The sequence below is a fragment of the Canis lupus genome, chromosome 10 (assembly GCF_011100685.1).
Source record: "Canis lupus familiaris isolate Mischka breed German Shepherd chromosome 10, alternate assembly UU_Cfam_GSD_1.0, whole genome shotgun sequence".
In the NCBI taxonomy this organism is placed as follows: domain Eukaryota; kingdom Metazoa; phylum Chordata; class Mammalia; order Carnivora; family Canidae; genus Canis; species Canis lupus.
The window spans coordinates 52,609,493-52,631,423 of NC_049231.1; the positions used below are offsets into that span (position 1 = coordinate 52,609,493).

Genomic DNA, 21,931 nt, shown 5'->3' on the forward strand with positions numbered 1-21,931 from the left:
TACTAATGAGAAAAGTGAGAGAAATTTTATTTGTCATCTTGTAGCTAGTAAAAAATAGTACTGGAATTTAATCACAGGTTTACTTGAATTATACTGCTTTTTTAGAGAAAATCCTATGTATGAAATCAGCATCTTTATGTTGTTTTTAACTACTTCTTACAAGTTTGCAGTTTCCTGGAAAGCAAGATGCACAGATGTAAACAGAGGTACATTTAGTGACTGTATCTTAAATCTATGAATGTAGATGTGCTTACTGAATATTAAAACCCAGAAAAAGATCGGCAGTATTCATTCCCTGCTTGTCTAAAGGGCAGGTTTTCCTTTCAAATTCAGTCTTCCTTACTGGGCCACTTTTCCCAAAATGGTGCCGCATATACTTTTTTTAAAATCAATAAATCCACAGTTGTATTAAGAAATATTTTATTAACAAAACAGTAAATTCCACTTGCTTAGCATTTCCAATAATGGATAAATTGGCCTTGCAACAGAAAAAACAAAACAAAACCCTTAGATACCCAATCACACAAAGCACTAGAAGGGTAGGGTCATGTGGCCTTTCTTTAATGTCTTGGGGATTGACCACCTCACACATTATTGTAGTATTTGTTTTTTTGTTTTTTTTTTTAAAAAGGCAACACATTACATGGATAAAAAAGAAGCATACTCAATCAGAAAAGTTACAGTCTAGAGATGTAATCAAATTTATGCCAGGTAGTGTGAAATCCTGTTAACTGCAAACTATTCATGGAACCCTGATACATTTGATATGAAGATACTTGGGATCTTATTCATGTCTTTTTTTCTCTCTAGCTCATGTTGCTCTCTTTTCTTTCTCCATTCACAAAGAAAGAAAGAAGAAAAAGAAGAAAAAGATTGCTAGATTTTGTGTAGGCCAATAACATTAGAAGTATTTTTACTGACAATATTAGATTATATCATTACATGAAATTTTAAAATTTATGCTGGAAAGAAACAATGAAATCAATCCCAAACAACATGCTTCATAGATATACTGCTTAAAAAATACCATTATTTAATTTGTTTTCTATCATATTTTAGAATCTTTCCAGTTGGAAACTAGGTTGAGTTCAGTAGATCATACGGAAAAGCAACCATTTCTTTTTAAAACCTCAAGATGTAAATTAGTGGTTTCATATTTACCTTCTTATTTCACTGGCTTTCCCTGAGTAAGACTGAATGAGAGGAAAAAAAAAAAAAAAAGACATGAATTCTTTAAGCTAGCAAATTAAAAAAAAAAGAAGAAAATCTGAAACACAAGTTATAGATAACTAAATTTTAGTTTTAAACCTCTACTTTCTGGGTCATGAAAAGCCTTTAAGACTTTTCACACAACACAATTACTTGGCAACCATAGATAGTGGTGATTTGCTATGAATTACACATATTTCTAAGGTGCTGTATGTCTGAAATCCAGGCCACTTTTTGGCTTTTTTCATCATCTAAAGTATCACAAAAGATGTTTTGCATTTTTTGCCTTTGCTGATTAAAGCTAATTGTAAAGGTATTCTCTTTTATGAAATCTAATATTATTCTTTTAGGAGATGTTTTAAAGTAATGCGACCAATTTTTACTGAGGCATCACCTTCCAATCTAATAATGCATTTCCTTTGCATTGCCTGCTCATATTAATAATTTATTGCTATGAACATCATTGAAACAATATGCAAAACAAGTGTATAATCTATATTTTTCTATTACTTAATGTGTGTTAAACTAAAACTATATTTAATGATATATATGAAAACCAGAAAAGTTAAAATATGGTCAATAATCAACAAATAGAGAATGATTTTTTAAGATGGATAGTAATACAGAATCAAAGATTACTAAAAATACTTTCTTAGTTGAGAAAATGTTTACTTTCCAAAGTGTTTATCATGCACATCAAGTTCAGAGATTTTATATACATATATAAAATCTCGTATGTATAATTTTATTGGAAACAAAATTTTTAATTGCAGCAGCCAGGGTGGTTAAGGTTTACATTAGCCTGTTTTGCTTCTGTAACCTCCCCCACAAAATGGTTCATATTCATGCAGCAATATACCAGTGATATTCTATTTGATAAGAAAAGGTTCCATTTCATTAGGGACTAAGATATTCTCAGGGTTTCTTGGAAGCATGATCTCAATGAAGCAAATCACCCCATTTGTCATCAATACCTTGGCACAACTATCTTCCTTCCTTCCTGCTTATCAATTTGTCAGTAAACATTTGCTGTTATATATATGCTTGGGTTTTCCATCATATTTGATGGATTCCTCTGGATTTGTGTGTGTGTGTGTGTCTGTGTGTGTATTTGTGATTGTAAATGATGGAAGTATGTGGAAAATGTGAGTATTTAGGGGAGAAAAGAAGATTATAAGATACATATGTATATATTTTACCTTCTAATTCACACCTTTCATACAAATACTAAAACTTAATTGCAACAGAATGAAGGCTGTACATGTTAGAAAAAAAAAAGTAGCTGAGTCTTTTTATATACATTCATACATATCTTCCTTAGAATAAACACTACATTGTAATTTTTTTTAAAAAAGTAAGTAATTGTGGCAATTTATAACGGTGGCAAAAAAAAAAAAAAAAAAAAAACAACCCTGAAATAATTGTTGCTCCGATGTCATAAAACTCCCTATACTTAGCAACACTTATAACATTGAATTTACCAAAAATGGCTGAAGAGCAGAGATATATTTTGCATTTTCTATACAACAGGCTATAAAACGTCACTTATCACAGTCCAGAAAGCACACAGAGATGGATTTTATATAAACATATGTAATAACATATTAAGCGTGCATGAAAATTTCCCAATGATTGCATCTATGCCCTCTTGTTTTTTTGTTTTGTTGTTTTGAAATTTTAGTGTGAAAATGTGCCTTATATTTCACATTGTTGAAAATAAGGCCTCCATACTTTTTTTCCCTCACCACCAGAAAGGGGCTTTTTGAATGTGTTCCTACACAAGTCTTCAAAAAAGCCAGCACTTTGTTTCAAATGCAAGTTCCAACCACTGCTCCAGTTGCGGCCAGGTGGCAAACCCAAAGGTTTGCAGGTTGGGTCATTCAAAATGACACAGTCTTCTCTGGCAATCGGACTAACTGACTTCTCAGGAAAGCGCTAGCACTTTGGCTAAATCCAGGATCATAGGTAGCTTCTTTTTTTTTTTTTTTTTTTGTGTTGTGTGTTGTGTTGTTTTTGTGTTGTGCCTTGATGTTGTAATACTCCTTTGCTTTATGAATGCGTGCGGTCATCACTGTCTTTTAGGAATGTTCCAGCAACATAAAGACAGGCAGAGTAAATGAAAACACTGTGGATGTTAGGGAATTTATTGGCCCCTGTTTTTTTTGTTTTTTGTTTTTTGTTTTCTTTCTTTTTGGAGAAACAAGAGCATGAGATACTTGTTTTTATTTTTTAAAAACAGTCTTTCCTTCCTGATTGCATTCCCTGTCTTCTTTTGTATGTGCTTCGTAAAAAGGAAAGTAAATAAGTTTATATTATGTCTCAGATAAAATGAAGACTATTTCTATACAAGGGTCTTTTTAAGATCTTGGAATCAGACGTAATACTCTTTATCCTTGTTTTTCTTATTTTTGTTGGCGCTTTTCGCACTGCTGGGTTGTTTCTCCTTTACGACAGCCCCATTGGACTGTGCTGAGTTACTGATGTAGTTTCGACTCTCGTCCACATGGTACGAGCCTTCATCCCGGTTTCTGTACTTGTACATGGCATAGAGGAGGATGAGGATGCACAGGGCGGCGGCAGCTACTATCCCCACCACCATGCCCGTGGTGCTGCTGGACTCCCGAATCACTTCTGCTGAGCCTGGGTATGGCTCTCTCCCGCCTGCTCGGGTTGGGTTAGCTGCAGGAGAGAGGGCGAGAAGAAACATCGTGTGATGACCGAGTTCACCCAACACCCGAGAGCTATCACATTATAATATATGTGGGTATGTGGATATTACTTCTACATATTATATACGTATATAATTACATATACATATTACCTAACATTTACCATCTATTTCCATGCCTAATGGAATAACACCTACTGCTTTAGGGAAAGTCTACTGCTGCTAAATGTAGCAGTCCCTGTGCCTCACGGTCACTAAAAACTAGAGACTATGAATCAAAGCCCTTGGGGGGAGATCTGTTGCTATCTTTTCTTTATCACAGATCAGTTAACAAGATTTTGTAAGTGCAGCCCCAAATAAGCTTCGTGCAGCTCTTAAGGACCACGTTGATGTGTTAGGTGAAAAATCATAAACCCGACATGGTAGATGAAATCATAATGACACTACCTTATACTATCAGAGGGTATTAATTTAGCAATCAAGTTGATGTTCATACAGAACACTTAGGGCTAACTCCAGACTCTGAATTATGATACCTAAATTTAGTAATACTTTAGAAATCAGATTGCAGGGCAGCCCTGGTGGCTCAGAGGTTTAGCGCCACCTTAGGCCCAGGGCGTGATCCTGGAGACCCGGGATCGAGTCCCGTGTCGGGCTCCCTGCATGGAGCCTGCTTCTCCCTCTGCCTGTGTCTCTGCCTCTCTCTCTCTCTCTCTCTCTCTCTCTGTCTCTCATGAATAAATAAATAAAATATTTAAAAAAAAGAAATCAGATTGCATCATACAGTAATGAATACAGTACTGAACAGTAAGATAATCCAAGCATTCTGAATGGACTTCTCATGCTTCCTTAATAAAAGCATGATTTTAGTCACATCTTTACAAACTAAAATAACACTAAGTCCTTTTATGTCGGAGGTGTATTTATTCATATAAGTGTAGTATGTATCACTTATTCACTAGCAGTGGCTGAGTGACCACCAAAACTATATTTGAGAGGGTGAAGTAGGAAAATATTTTTTCTCAGTTTTATAGACTATCTAAATCGGATATGAGTCAGAATTTAGTACTTAATACATAATAATGAATAAAGGACTGGCTAGCCCACTTTTTTCAACTGACAAAATTCTCTTTTAGTCTTTCCAATGTATAAATAAACTCTTCCATGGTATAAGAAATGGATTACAGGGTTCATTACTGTCATCTCCAGGGCCTAGTCAGGCACTGAAATTGATGATAGATGGAGAGAAAAAGTCCTGGAATTTAATATGTAAATGGGGTTTGGAGAGCGAGGAGCAGCTCTTTTCCTCTACATAAGAAACTTTATTTTTTTTAAATATTTTAAATGAATAGTAACTGTACAGAGATAAAAACCAATCCTATCTCTGACCCTCAGGTCATTTTTCTCTATGGATTATATTTTCTTTCCCTGAATCTCTGTCCTCTCTTTTGTCTTACAGAAAAAGATTACTTTTCAGATGCAGCGAATTAAAAATGCTATAATTTTCAAAATGTCATTTTTTTGTAATGCATTAAAATAATCTCAAGAATGAATTAAAATAATCTCAAGGTTGTAAATATGTATCAGATACAGATAGATATGTGCATATAAATGGTGTGTGTGTGTTTATATAGAAACTGAATAATTCAAGAAGACTAAAATTATGACTATTAAACATCATTTAGGAGCTATTTTTTAATATTTCTACAAAAGTGCCTGTTAAATACTGGTAGTCATTTACCAGCCATAGCTCTGTACTGCTCTGTAATTCCATTTTCAAACATCACCAAGACTTCCTCTGCATAATGGGGGTTTCTCACTGTCACTATCCTTTCGTTCCCCAAATAACGCCTTACAGAGTCACTTACAAAGTACAGCCCTCAGTCGCAAAGCCGCAAGAGGCTATGTTCTGGAGCTGCAAAATGTATCAGGTGAAACCCTTCTATTCTGAGTATGTTCCTGCTTGTTTTACAAAAGCCAATGTAATGTTGCTGAATAAAAGGCCGTAGAGTTGCTTCTGTGGCCAGGGTGGAAGGAGACAAAGACCATAATCCACAGCATTTGATTACAGGAAATTAATTCCCTCTCAAGAAGAATGGAACCTCCTGCAGGAACTCTGTCACTACCTCACAAACCAAAAGCAGCACTTTCTCTCTCAAATATGGTCATCTTTGCCAAAGTCGGCCAATTAGCTCAGCTGCTAACTTCCACAGAATGACAACTTTTTACTTGCTCATTTGTGGATCATTCTTTTAACATGGTGTCTTAAGAGCTAAAGAAAAGATTTTATTTAAATGTTACATAAATCTTTCCCCCCACCCTGATGGAATGCTTTTATTTTAAACACATTTCCAGAATTACCTCACTTTGTCTGTCAGAGAAGAATGGGGAGAATGGATATAAAATCCTCATCATATACTTCATGCTAGTAAGAATTGAGAGTTTTAATGAAATGCAGGGTTTAAATGTTCTAAACTAAGAGTAGATATGTTCTTTTTTTTTTTCTAGTTAGGAACTGGTATGATAAATGGACTATCTTATCCAAGAATTTTAATCTTACTTTTATCTGCTCAAATATTTCTGATATATTTTCAGAACAACTGTGTAAGAGCACAGGAACAACAAGTTGATGTTAAAACTAGAATGAGATTCAAAGACCAAAGCAAAGCCTCAAATGCTTCAATTTTGCCATATGGGCATTTGATAAACACCTTCTATTTAAGGAAAATACTCGCCTTTTTTGCAACTCCAGCCAAAATGTTGCTTAAGTCACATGCAGGCCTAAAAATATCTCTGTAACCCATATGTAAATAAAGATTCTAAATACCATTTTCTAAAAATAGCCGACCAAAAAATGCCAAAACCCAATGATGAAACACTTTACCCTTTACCCATCAATTGACATTAAAAAATTAATAACCGCCACAGGTATTCTAATAGGTCTGTTTGCAATATGCAGTCACTTCCATATCTCACTGATTATTTAACAACTTTTTTTTTCAGTTTTTGCTTCAAATCTGAAGGCTAAGTGACATTTTTCTTAAATTTTGTGCTAAGATCAGAAGTGTTTATACACTAAAGACATCTCTCCCAGATGTACAAAAAAGACTAGAGAAATTTGGGGCGCCTGGGTGGCTCAGTCAGTTCAGCTTTGGACTCCTGGTTTTGGCTCTGGTCCTGATCTCAGGGTCCTAGGATCCAGCCCTACATTGGGCTCTGCTCTCAGTGGGGAATCTGCTTGTCCTTCTCCCTCCCTCTCTGCTCCTCTACCCCACTCTCTTTCTCTCTCTCCAATAAATAAATACATAAAATCTTAAAGGAAAGGCTAGAGAAATTTAACTATATTTATAAATTATAAATGTGGCTTCACTTATTGTTATAAATGGTTTATTTTGATGATCGCTGGAAAGCCTCTGAGGAAATTTCACATTAATTTAAATGCAGAGAATAGTAGAAATAGCTAAAAAGGCTAAATGCCTTCTTATATAATTTAGTTAAAATTTTATAGCAAAAAAGAAACACAGCCATCTCTTAACCCTTTATAACAATGAGAACAAAGAAACTTGATCAGAGAAATCCATAGGCAATTCTTTTATTTCATGCATTTGAGAATTTTGCAGCTCCTGTACACTCTATAATACACTAAATCAAGGCATTGTACATAAATACAAGAATCTATATGTGTTTCCTCTGCAGTGTTAAGAAATAAACAAATAAACTAAGGTTTACTTTCACTCTCTCTCCCTTTCTCTGCTCCGCCCCCCACGTGATGAGAACAAACAAAGTAAAGGAGAGTAAAGGAGGAGCAAAGAGAATGGAATATATAAAAATCAGCAGTAAGTCCTTGAATGGTCAGAAGTTAACTGACTTATAGGTGAAACTAAGCTAATTGGACCAGAGGCACAAGGAGCCCAGGTCAATGGAAACTTTTCATTGGAAGACCATGGATGGGGACCGAAGAAGCCAGAGCACATGAGGACCCTCTGTTAGGACTGGAAACAGGCAAGTAAGCATTCAGCTGTGGTGGTGGCACCAGTATTTTGAGTTGATGGTTAGGTCACAAGCCAAAACAAAAAAAAAAAGGAAGAAAAGAAGAAAAGAAAAGAAAAGAAAAGAAAAGAAAAGAAAAGAAAAGAAAAGAAAAGAAAGAAAAGAATAGATGAAATATTCCAAGTGCCCGTTTATATCCTCTTTTAGTGATACGTAAAGTAGGAAAGCATCATGAATTATACACAATTTCTGTGAACACTGAAACAATAGAAGATTTTTACCCCCATGTCATCCACACCCATGATGCACCCTCAGAGTCAATCAGAATGGAGCGTAAATCGCTGGGTCTACTACCTGCGAGGAAAGCGCATACACACACCAGAATGGCAATATGAAGGCTTTTGATCTCTGCTGGCATTTTTGCCTAAATGATTCAGAAGCTATTGACTGCACTGGCCAAGACAAAGAGCTGTCAAAAGGGTTATAACCTCTTTCATATAAGCTACTTTTCAGCTAAATGGCTGTGAAAATATTCCTGGGACTCACGGACGGGTAAACAGTGTTATCTTAGAGGACAGATGAGAACTGATTTTTAATTCTTTCTCTATCTGTTCAAACATTTGGTAGGATCTCATGGTCTCCAGAAGCCTTCTACATAGTCTGTTTTGGCCAGATTAATCAAGAATCTGGGCCAAAGTATGTTAGCTCTATGTATTTTCTTATTTTTCATTGCCTAATTACTACTGTGATTATTTAGGGAGGCATAGTCTTTCAAGTCTTAGGATACTTATTAACGTATTTCCACATTATACCCCGAACCAATTTATTCATATCGGATAATCCATTGTGGAAAATACATAGTAAGTACAAAAGAATCCAGTGCCTTGTCATATAAAAAGCATAAAAAATGCATTTGTTGCTTTCACAAAAAATTTAAAAATGAAATATTCAAAATTTTAACTTATCCCTCAGTTTGCTGAGATAGTTATTTTAAACAGCCACGACAGGAAAAGAAATTGTCCTGATGTATGTTCTTTCTTTATTTTTGACAGCCTTTGGCACTGCATCTGTGAAAGAACATCATTTCCCCAAATAAGAACTCATTTCGATCCGGTTAAAAAACACCATGGAACAAACATGTTTAAGTGATATATGAGGCTACAGCAGAGAACAGAAAAGTGAAGATTGTTTGTAGCAGGTCTTATTCCTTAGCAGGTCCTCTGGCCCTCTGCCAACAACTCCAAGCTCCTCTCCACTCTTCCTCCTACTCCCTCCCCCTCTCTACCCCTTCTGTGCATCCTGCCCCCAGCTCATGATTTGTCCTTGAAGGTGGCCCTAAAAGAGCATAATGGGTCAGCAAGGTGTTCAAAGAGTGACAAAACTTATCGCCAAGTTCCTAATTTCAAGTCCCAATATAAAATCATCTTTACTGGCAAAAAACAAACAAACAAATGACTAAATGTGATTTTTTCACTACAACATAGTCTTTGTGTTTCATCTTGGAATGGTTTACTTTATAATTTAACCTTCTAAATTTGTTTACAGAATAAAATTATATGCTTTATCAAAATAAATGGCATTTTGTTACCAATCTTGAACATTTTGGTATTTTATTATGAATTTTGTTCTGCAGATGGAGTATGGGGATATGTAGAGCACATTAAGCCATTAAGCTTTGCACAGGAGCCTGTATTTCTCAGTTTGCACAGTCTGGTTGTATCTAGTCATAACCTTAGTTTATGCAAATGGGGAGCATAAAGCCCACATTTCCTTAAGATGATTCACAACTGAAGTTCTAAAATAACTGCATTTTGGAAGGTAAATTTTTGAACATTAGCCAGTTTTTCCAAAGAGGCTTCACTTTGCAGTAGAAAGTGTCTGGCATCCTTTGATTATTCTTTCTGAGAATGGAAAAATAGCAATGAGATATTGTTATTAAAAAATAAAACTGCTCTTGATTTATGTTTTTCCAATACTGCACAAGAACTGATGCTTATAGTCCTAATTATGTCACATAAAATGAGGGTTTGGTGGGTGGTGGGACCTTATATTTCCATTGGTGAGTTCACCAAGGCAATAACCATGCCATCAGATGCTCTTTTTATCACTCAAATTGTCATTTTTATGAAACTATTCTGTATACTTGGATGAGCTGTTCTTTCACTGTAATCTTATTATATTTATGTTGTTTCCAAACTTAGCTTTGCAGGGTAAGATTACAGTTTCCAGACGATTCTTATTGTTTGTTTTATTTCTTCAGTATAGGCTGTTAGTGTATAGGTACGCCATCAACCATGACCCTGTCACATCAAGGATGAAGCAAGAGTTTCCTAATATACCAATGACAGTTTTTGAGTTTTAAGAAAAAAAAATACAAGAGACTGCCAACTTTAAGAAATAGTAAAGAATAAAGCACATTAATGATAAAAAAAAACAAACAAACAGAATATGAGCTAAATATTTCACATCAGGAGGGGTATATAAAGGATTATAAAACTATAATGCTCAACACATATCATTCTGCCATCTGAAATTGTTAGATATCCTGTCTTACAATAATCCTTTTTAAAAATTATGGGCAAGATGCATTCATTGAATTCTTTTCTCACTGAGTCTCTGACCAGTCTTTCTGGTTTTATCATAAATTAAACTAAAAGTAACCAATTTTAAATTTCTGTCTCCACCCCACCTGCCTAAAATGATCTCATTAGAACAGAGCACTGTACTGTGTTTTAATAGATGTGGAAATTATTATAATTCTAGGCTAGTCTTGGAAATGGTTTCAGATTTATGAGGGAAGATTTGATTTTTCCAGTACCCAGTTTCATTAATACTGTGAAAAGAAAATTGGAATTGTAGGCTCCTGGGGTGTTTGTAAATTGAGATTACCACATTTTTGTCCCCCCATCTCCAGAAAAATAAAGTTAGTTATTTTTTCCATTTCTGTGCTTCAGTACAATGTGGGTCAGAAGAAACAATTATGATGCAATCACTCAAAAGAATGCATGCTTAAATGGCACAGCTGCAGAAAGGTAGGCAATGATCTGTATGCATGCTCTAATTTCAACTCACACTATGGTTTTTTGAAAGGTGATGAATGCTGGGTGTTTCAAATCCCTCCCATCTTCCCTTCTCACCAACTCCACCCATTCCTTGAATATTCAGAAGTTTGCTCATGCAGGTCAGACAAAAGGGTTGAGAGAGGACACATCTGACACATCTTAGCCCTTCTGATGAAATGGAGAACTTGGAAATCAATAAGCCTTTTCCACCTGTGTGGCTGCTTGGTCGAACATTTTCCTCTGCTATTTTCAAATCCACAAAGGCTCATGTTTGAAAGGAAGTACAGAGGCCACCACTGAGGGATTGAGGGATTGTTATCTTTACCAGAAATCTCGGTACCACAAGGGAAGGGATGCTAGCCACAGAAAAACTCATCCTGTGCCTGTAGGACAGAAATCACCAGCTAGCTCAAGCTACTACCTCAAATGGCACCACATGGAACAAAAAAGGCAATGGACAATCATACCCTGTATGACTTTGGTCACAATGAAAACTAATAGAGGAAAACACACATTGCCCCTCATCTCTGGGGGAGACATTATGCGGCGTTTACAGAAGCCTGTTCTTCAATCGTCTTATACTTCATAAATTGTGTACCTATAACTGAATCATCTACAGCCTTCATAAACTTTAACATGGTCATTGTGCCTCTAAGGTTTTATTAGAACCCTTGAGAGTGTCAGAGTATTTACTAAAGTATCAATGTGACCATCATTCTCGTGGCCTTTCATGGCCTGGCCACAGCTACCTACGCAAACTTGTCTTCTATTTCTTTCAAAAGAATTTGCGGCCACAATTTTATTGCTGTCCCCAGTTTCCACATGCCAATATAATTCTACCTACATGCATGGCTCAATACTACTTATTCCTCAAAATTAGCTTAATGCTCCATATTTTGTGAAGTTTTCTGAGAATATTCACTCCTTCTGTCAACTAAAATATAGTGAACTAGAGTTATGTTCCAAGGACTGTACTAGGTCCTGGGGATAGAGTGGATAACCATAGACACTTCACATTGCCTTCATGGACCTCAACTTAAGTTTAACTTAACTTAAACTCAAAGTGATAGCTGGACCATGTGTGATGAAAGAAAATGGTTAGCTACCACGCAGGAGTAGAGCAGGAGTTTCTGATTTAGACGGGGGAGTCAGAAAGACCTGACTTCGTGACATTTATGCTGAGACATGGAAAAGGACTGGAGACTGTCAAGTGAAGGGTGGGAAGACTAGAGTCTTCTAGTCAGAAGGAATAAGGAGGAACGACCTCGTGGAAAGAAAGAGCTTATTTTTTAGAAATTCAGAAAAACAGCGATTGTAGCATAGTGATTGCTGGGGGAGATTGACAAGAAATTTGAAGGTGAGGGATCCCTGGGTGGCGCAGCGGTTTGGCGCCTGCCTTTGGCTCAGGGCGTGATCCTGGAGACCGGGATCGAATCCCACATCGGGCTCCTGGTGCATGGAGCCTGCTTCTCCCTCTGCCTGTGTCTCTGCCTCTCTCTCTCTCTGTGACTATCATAAATAAATAAAAAAATTAAAAAAAAAAAAAGAAGAATTTAAAAAAAAAAAAAAAGAAATTTGAAGGTGGATATAAAAATTAACATATATGTCATAGGCCATGCAATGAAACCATACATGATGAGATCAGCATATTGTACTTTATAAATAGTAACCATTTTATGGGGAAAAAGGTGTCACTAACAAAGTGAAAATGCAAGTAAAAATGAAAAGAAACATATTTGTAGCAATATGGCAGACCAAGAGTTAATGCCTCTAAAATACAAAGAGCATGTATCAAATGATATGAAAAAAATAATAATCCATAGAAGAATGGACAAAATTACACATAGGCAAGTGATGAACAGATGATCTAAATGAAAATTAAGTGTAGGACAGGGCGCTTGTTTCATTAGAATGGAAGTCAAAACAAAATAAGGAGGTTTTTTTTTTTCCAATAAACTTAGAGGAATAAAGAAAGAAATAGTGATAATGTGGTAAATATATTTATTTGGGAAATTTGCTAGTGAATACAAATTCTTTAGTCACTTTTTAGTAAGCAATCTAATAATATCTATTAAAATTTTAAAAATACCAAAAAATAAATAAATAAATAAAATAAAATAAAATTTTAAAAATATTAAATTACAGGTGGATGATGGGTACATGTGAGTTCATTAAACAATTCCCTGTAACTTATTATATGCTTGAAATTCACAATGATAAAAGTTAAAAACAAATCTTTTAATCAAACCTTAGTTTGTGGAATATATTCTATATAATTAAATATACCAGCACATAAATATATAATAAGTACAGGATGTTCGCTATAATGTTATGAGAAGAAAAGAGAAAAGTGTAAACACTTAAGAGCTTGACTACAAGGCTATGGTTGAATAAATTATGGCATACTCATAATCTAGAATTTTAATAAAGTTGAAAATAGGAGTTAGAGTCAAATTTGTTGACCTGAAAGATACTCCTAATATATTAGTAAAGGAGAAAAGCTAATAGTTTAATTCATATAGCATGCGCCTACTTCTATAAGGCAAGAAAGAAAAGCAACCTTATATTTGTATACTTTTAATAGGAACCTGGTGAAAGATATATGAAAGGTTCATGTCATTACAACTGGTTAAGGTATAGAGGTGAGAAAAAAGGGGGAAAATAAAATAAAGTAGAAAAATCTAATTAGGGCAGCCTAGGTGGCTCAGAGGTTTAGCACCGCCTTCAGCCCAGGGCCGGATCCTGGAGACCCGAGATCACATTAAGAAAATGTGAGAGACCTTTGATTTCAAAGTTGTAAGTAACGGTAATACACAAGTGGGCAAAACACTGGCAGTGACATCATAAAGATCATTCCCTCGATACTTCCCTAACTCCCAGCCCCTATGATATCTTCAGTAAAAGAAGGAAATATGATATTTATTTAATGAAACCTTCTCCTATGCTTAGGCAAAGTTGGATAATATTATATCAATGTAAGTATCATATCTGCATTTATTTTCTTTACGCCTCCAAGTAATAAGCCACTTAATTCCAATGACTAAGTCACTAAGTTATTTTAAGTCAACCAAGTTAGCAATCTCCAGTTTGGTTCATTTGGGTGCCTTATTTACATCAACATCATCTGACACCCATCTCACTACAAATAGTTGAGAGCTAATTTGGAGCTCTTTTCTCAAAATAAGCAGAATAGTTGCAGAAGTTTCTAGGGTACTTTTCAAGACTGTTACTATTGAAAAGGAAGTTGAAAAGAGCCTCATCAGTCAGGTCAAACATTCTATAATTATTAAGCGAAAGAAAAGCCATATAGGCAATAATTAAGAAAATCAGCTTCAAAGCTAGGGAGCCTAAAGAGTCTGTGTTTTTCATCAAAATGTATTAAACTTCAGAAAATGCAACAAGAGCTATATTTTGAAATGTAGATTATACTCTCCATTACTGATTTTTACTCAACTATACTCTTCAATAGCAAAATAGCTTCTTTTTCTGGCAGCTCATTGACTAAAACATCTAGGAATACACACACCCAGAAATCCCTTTTCTTAAGATGCATTTCACGTTTTTACACGCAGAAAGTCGAAACAACCAATCTTTACAAAAACCTAGAGGATTCATTCCAAAGAATCTTCAAGTCTGGAACTATGAATTTAGGGGGAATCTGGTTTATAGGAAGACAAAAATGGCATCAAGAGTATAAGTAAATGGGATCCCCTGGATGGTTCAGTGGTTTAGTGCCTGCCTTCAGCCCAGGGCCTGATCCTGGAGTCCTGGGATCGAATCCCACATCGGGCTCCCTGCATGGAGCCTGCTCCTCCCTCTGCCTGTGTCTCTGCCTCTCTCTCTTTCTGTCTCTCTCATGAATACTTAAATAAAATCTGTTTTTTTTTTTTTTTTTTTTTAAAGTATAAGTAAAGTAGTGAGGAATGTGTGTGTATGTGAATACTGTAGCCTTCCTTCTGGTTTTCTGATAGAAGTTGCTTGTCATGTTTTTTTAGTTTTTGGTAGGTTTTTTACAAATTACACTCAAAGACAGGGTGCTTTGAAGAGCTCCAGATTATACCCTTGGTGTTAGCTTACTTAAGTATATTGTGTTATCAAAAACCCGCTTTCTTAATTTCCTACCAAATATTGCATAGATTGACCTTTGGTAGATATATTTTCACATGACTTAATTGTCAACTGCTATTCAATGCGGCTGCTATGCCTTCTCACTCACTGTGAGGCTTAAATTTCTTATTTTATTCACTAACAACTGTTACTTTTTACTGAATTATTGGTACACGGTAGGCTCTGTGCTGTACACTTTACACACATTGTCTAATTTATGCCTCCTAACAACTCTGTGGTACAGGTGTTATTACTACTGTATAGGAGAGGAAACTGACTCTCAAAGGGGATATGTCATTTAGGCCTCACGAGTAGCACAGACAAAATTCCAACCCAAGTATTTCTATAGCTATTTCAGTTTTATACATTCAATGTGTCTGCATTTATGACCACAGAAAATTTGTTAGTATTTTCAATGTCATCCTTTCCTATAGAACTGGATATGTTAGGCTTCTTTTCTACACAGCTATTGAGCTCTAACCCTTCCAACTCGACTCTGCTGCACCTGCTGCCATTTATCTGTCAATTCCGATAAAAGGAATTTGCATTCCCACAGAATCTTAGAGAAGCAATGCAGAGTGGTAAAAAGAATATTGGACACTGGGTTCTAATCCCAACACTGCACCTAGCTGTAACAATTTATGATCCCCTGATAACATTTTTTTTCCATCACAAACATAATGGTGATCCATTATTTACCTCCCAGGGTCAGCAGGAAAATCAGATTGGGTCAAATAATAAACGTGAAAGCACTCAGGGAAGGATAAAGTGCTATATAAAAACAATGATAGTCTGATCTGATCATTTTCCCTGTGTCTTCCACACTAAAAGTATGGAATCAGCAGCTGTCCCAACAATTAGACACTTCTGCACTATGTACTGCATGCCATGTGTCAATCAGCTGTGATGGTGAACACCTAGGACATTTTATTCTCGGGGGTCACTGTACTCAGGGACTTGCCTAACATGAATGGAATCCCTGGGAATTCAAGTGACAAAAAGATCACTTGATTCACAGGGCATATTGATTCAGGCCATTAATTGTCATGCTGCATGTGGAACCTGTTTCTGTTTATCTGCGAAAAATTCTGTCTTTACAGATCAGTGCTCTCTGGCTCCCACGGTTGGGGTGCATTAAATTTCTCCCTCTTTCAGAATTTCATTATGATATTTTATATTTGTATGTATCATTACATCAATCACCTAAGGCCACACTTTAGTAGTCACTGACAGCGAGGCTCTTCTGATGAGGTTTTATGTTTCTTTCTAAAATTGTTAGGTCAATTCTTTGCTCCTCCTTCCTTCCCTGCTCTGGAATTCTGTGGTGTACTCTGAATGAAACACAGAGTGTCATCTCTACTGTAGAGCTGTGTGCTGGGTGTTAGGTGCTCCTCCACCAGGGTTCCTGCACACCATCTGTAGAAGTCCAGATCATCCTGGGTTAAATAGGGCAGTATGTAATTTTCCTGATTTAACACTGGGTCTACTCACTTGGGGTGATCATCTTTATATTCCCATCAGAAAGCTATTGCTGTCTCAATTTTCTTTTGTTGGAAAAAGTTCACATTCTTTTTGGCGAAAGTGTGAGAGATTAGCCAGGTTCTCCACTGATCTCATCAAAGGAAAACATGTCAAGCCTGGAGCTGGGAAATATGGAAAGGAGGCCGTCCATCAAGGGGGGTGGGCTGGGCGTGTGGCGCTCTGTCTGGTTATGTCATGTGGCCCCAACGACCTGAATGTCTTGGGAGGAAGAGCAGGCAGGAAAGCTAATCATTCCTTCTCACAAGAGCTCAGCAGGGCAGAGACCCACATTTTTTTCCTCAAAAAATAAGAATAAAAAAAAAAATAAGAATAGCAGTTGATATGTGCCCTCTTCCCATCCTCACAACCTAAATTTATCCCAACGGAAGCACTACTTTTGTCTTACTAGTTTCATAGTGGCTACTGAGAAAAGTTTTATGCTAATAGAACTCAGAAACACTTTTAAAAACTTTTTAGGTGTTAAAGTGCCAATTACTAATGTTTCTCCTTCTTGCCAGGGGATATAGGTTTATTTCCATTTGTAATATGGTTTACTCCTCAGTTAAATTGCCAGTATTACTGATAAAAGTTAATTTATATTATCAAAGGTTCTATGTGGCAGACTGAATGCTAAGTGCTCTACATGCATTTTGGCTTTTATCAGCACAACAATGTCATGAGTATTTAACATTATTCAAGCCATTTTGCAGATGCAAAAAGTCAAGTACACAGAGGTTCAATGCTTTACTTTCGATCATACGATTACCCAGCAAGTGGCTAAACTCACTCTAACTTCCGGAAGTCTGCTCAAGGAAATGGAAGATTTTTGCATCCTTGTAGATGTGACAGCATTGGTACTTTTCTTTCTGCTAGTTTTCTTTCTTTGCTGGCCTCTGTCTGTATTGGCATCTTTGATACATCTTTTTTTTTTTTAATCTAGAAAATTAATAAAGTCTTCTTGTCTTTCTTATTTTATTACCAATGCCAGGATTCTGATAACACTGAGATTGGGTAAGGAGTTTAATAAAGATGACAGTGACTGAATCAACAAGTCTGATGACCGGAGATGAGACTTGCAGACTAAAGTCTAATGTAGCATTTGCTGCTCTTTGGAGCGCAGGAACCAACAGAGAAAGCATATGGCTCTTCATGGAACCAGCATGCCCTGTAAGTGCAGTGTTCAGAATGTGCTAGGTTACCTCTGATATCATTAATAAAATACCAAGAAAACAGCACAGGAAAACAATTCCATTACCAAAACAGGTATTTGATATAAATCACAAGAAGACCTGGTTTCATTCTTCCTGGATTTCCTATTTCCATAAGAGATAGATTTACCCTATATTTTGCTGAACGTTTACCACATTTCTTCCTTCAGGGTTCATGAATAATTTTAAAATGACAACAGAGGCCTTATGGTATTTTAGCATTTTCTAATAAGGACATGTGATATGAAAGGTTATTAATATTTTAAGGTTAGATACATGTAGATTGAGTAAAAATTTATTGTGTACTCATTATTGGATTTCTCTGTTACTAATATAGGAAGGTTCTGTGTTAGCAGCCATGTACTTTTTTGCAGACTTTCAAGTAAATGCTTAATCTATCATAGCAAACTCACTCATTTCTTAAGTAATAATTATAAGCAGCAAACCATGTGTTAGTAAAGATGTTGGAATAGAGCCTACTCTCTCCAACATCAATAAGGACTGTGGCTCACCTTTTACTCAGATCAAATCTGTATGCCTTATGAGGGCCCTACCAGAAGACAGAATTATGCATCTACTGGCATGAAAACAATGTTAGTAGCAACAGGTCCTCCACTCACCAGTGGGTTTATTATAATTATTTGTTATACCCTCAGTATGTGCCAGGCACGCTGCTAATTACTATGTATGCATCATCTTCTTTCAATCTTGTAACAATTCTATTTTCTCCATTTTACAGACTAGGAAATTTTGCCTAGAAGGGACTAAGTAACTTTCTCAAGATGGGGAAAAGCTGCTACTCAAACTAGTTCTATCTGACTCCAAAGTTACAGCCAGAACTAATATTTGTTCCTTGTTGCTTATCACGATTCTTACAAAAAGCTCTTAAGAGCTTTTGTAACATGTGGCAATAATCCATTCTATTTTATTGTTAAAAAAAAAATTCCAGTGGTGCGTAGGTGGCTCAGTAGGTTAAGTGTCTGCCCTGATCCCAGGGTCCTGGGATTGAGCGAGCAGTTCCCTGCTCAGCAGGGAACCTGCTTCTCCCTCTCTCTCTGCCCCTCCCACTGCTTGTGCTCTCTCTCCCTCTCTCTCACTCAAATAAATAAAATAAAATAAATCCAAAATCATAGAAAGGTCAAACTAGTTCACACTGAATAAAAATTGTGTTCTGAAAACAAAAACCACCTTTTGTTTATTTATTTATTTTTTCCTACTGATTTCCTGGTAGGAACTAATTTTGGTGAATGGAATTGGTTGCCTTGAAACAGAGAATCATCTTCACTACCAAGACCTTAATATTCCCCACAGCTTGACCAAACTTTAGACCGGCTTCTTTCTGCTTCTAGGCCTCTGGCCTCCCTTTCTTTGGCGCATATACTTTAGAAAACTTGTAATTTCAAATTTCTTCTCTGCCCCTTTGATATGTAAATATTTAAAAAAGCCTCTTGCTAGTGTTACTACCCAGGATTCTATTCCTCAAGAACCTAAGAGCTGTCCCTTTGAAATATAACCTTCAAGAGTGATAGCTTCCCATCTTCCAATTTCTCTGGGAAGATAGAAGCCTAGTTGTAACACTACTTCCAGTCATGAAGATATTTGAAGGAAAGGTTTACTTTTCCTTTGGGTGAAGCCAATTAGCAAACCACATGTGGTCTATGATCCCTCTATGGAAGCTCTTAACAACTTTCCAGTCTTCTTTTTTTTCAGTTGAGTTGAGTTTGAGGTGAGCTCAGGATGAGTTCTGGCCTCCATGTGTTACAATAATATTGAATGAACTTTCCTTGCCTGTGTAACTCTCCCCAATGTAATTTTTGTTTGAACATTGCTGCTCTCAGAAAAACAGGGGAAAAGCGAGTGCAAATGATGTCTAATGACTTTCTTCTTCTTTAACCACACAGCATTCAGTTTTATTCTATTTTTCTGGAAAATTAAATTTACATGGGAAAAAAAATGGTTCCTACACCAGAAAGTCACACACTAAAAATCTACTGGCCCATCAGTGCCCCAAATCCAGGCGCTCGCTCTGCCCCTTTAGGATTACCTGGGCCCTGACTCTATATGATTGGTACTCACTGTGGCCTGATGCTCAGGAGACACTCTAAATGTCTCCAAAAATGATGTTTCCTAATTAATGCTGTTTTTCTGCCTACAGCTCAAAATTTCCATTTTAACAGCAATGTATTGGCTATTATGGCTCATTAAACTTGCTTTTGAATAATTTCATAATACATACACAAAATTTAAATGTAGCACAAAATTATCTTCTAATCAGGCTCTAAAAATATGATCTAATAAGTGATATATTCCTTTAAATGATTGTGATTACTTATTTAATGAAAAGATGCACCTTGTACAGTATACATATCTTTATTCCTAATGTGGTTAATGGGATCACTTCAATAGAAATCCTTTGATCTTTTCTCAAAATAGCACACTGGAAAACCACTCAAAATTGCATGGTAATTGCAGCAAATTTAGCCTAATGAATGGTAATACATGTAAAGGACCTTTTACCATCAAATTTAAATTTATGCCAGCCATGGAATTATTTAAATGAACATTTAAAAAATTAATCCTATATTTGTGAGGTGCCTGAATTCTAGAACAATCTTCTGCATTCCAAGAAATTAAAAGCCCACCTTTTCTAAATTAGAGAGCTTACTAGCTCTCTCATATTACAAAAAGGAACTTAATCTCTCCGAATCTCCCTAGCTATGAAAATACTCCACAGTTTTGCAAAATAATGACATATAATGAAGTACGAAGGACAATGATGAACACAGAATAAATCTTCACTAAAAGCCAGTTATTACTGTTATCTATCATTATTCATGTAACCTGAACCCCAATCAATGTGGGGCAATGTGATATAACTGATGGGCAATCACAGGTATTCTTTGAGGAACTGTACTGATCACCTCATCCCCATTAGTTCAGCTAATGTTTAAGAAACTGCCATAGAAACGATGATCCTTTTCCTCTATAACTACTCAGATTTTTATTAGTAAATTTTTCTTTTTCTCATTTGAAAAAAGTTTGAGTTGAACGTGGCCCAATATCCTATTAGCTACCTCCTCAGTCCCCATTTACAAACATAAAGAGCATAGACAAATCATTCTAAGCATTAGAAATTTAAGAGAAAATTGTCCTTCCTAAGTGTGCTCCCAGGAAACAGGAAGCTGGCTCTGTTTCCTCTGTAACAAATGACAGTATAAAGTTATTCATCAGGAAGCTCCTATGCCAAAGAGGATCATTATCTTCATTTATAGTCTTAAGTCTTAGATATAATCTTAGATGTCACCTCTTCTAATTTCTTCAGGAGTTTTGAGAAAAGGGTCTGTTTAGAAGAGGGCCTCAAAACTAAAATGTATAGACAGAATTAAGGGCCATTTTGGAACGTAAGTGGTTTGCAAGGCTGCCATTTTGTCAGCTTACTAAGTGAATCAAAAACATAAGATTTCAAAGAACTCAGTCTTACAAAGCCTTCTCTTTATGTGAAAAAAAAAAGACATTTTAGAAAATATGCATATTTACATAATACAAACTCTAATAACAGTACACACTCATATTGCATGTATTATGACCAAGACACTGTTCTACAACATGCTTCAAATATATTAATTCATTTAATCTAACAACCATATCTCTAGGCTGAGGAAAAAGCACATAAATTGCAAGTCCTTTTGAGAAGTGTGAAGAAAAGGTCATACACTTGTCACATGTCCAGGCAGCTGAAACCCAGCATTTTAAGGCAATGTGACCTATTTGCTTATTCTAAAAGTTGGGGTTCAATTAGACCTCCTAAGTTGTATAGCCACACTCTTATATTCTAAAACACTAAATTTTATACCAATGTGAAGTTGTCACCCAATGCTAGCCATGCAGGACAGTGTGACTGGAATCAAGTATAATTGAGTTCCATGTGTTCTCACCCAGGGGGTGACTCCTGATCCAGTTTCAACATGCACACTTCCCATCAGGAGGCCTGAGTGGTTTCATTAGTTGCCCACCAATTTTCAGCCAGGAAAAGTAACAGCATTACGTAAAAGGGAAAAAATAGCTTGAATATTTTTTTTTATATAACTGAACTGGGAAAATGAAAAGCAACCATTTATTCTCTATTTCATGCCAGGGATTGCAGTTGGTGCCTTAAATATATTTGC

General features: G+C 36.0%; 1 protein-coding gene across 1 annotated transcript in view; it reads right to left on the reverse strand.

Moving 5' to 3' along the window:
• Positions 1-403: 403 nt before the first annotated feature.
• The window catches only part of NRXN1 (neurexin 1), a 1,110,090-nt gene continuing 1,088,562 nt past the window's right edge, over positions 404-21,931 (reverse strand). The window contains 1 exon segment of the mRNA XM_038551252.1: positions 404-3,888. Within this exon segment, the coding sequence (XP_038407180.1) occupies positions 3,581-3,888 (308 nt within the window). The 3' untranslated portion in view covers positions 404-3,580.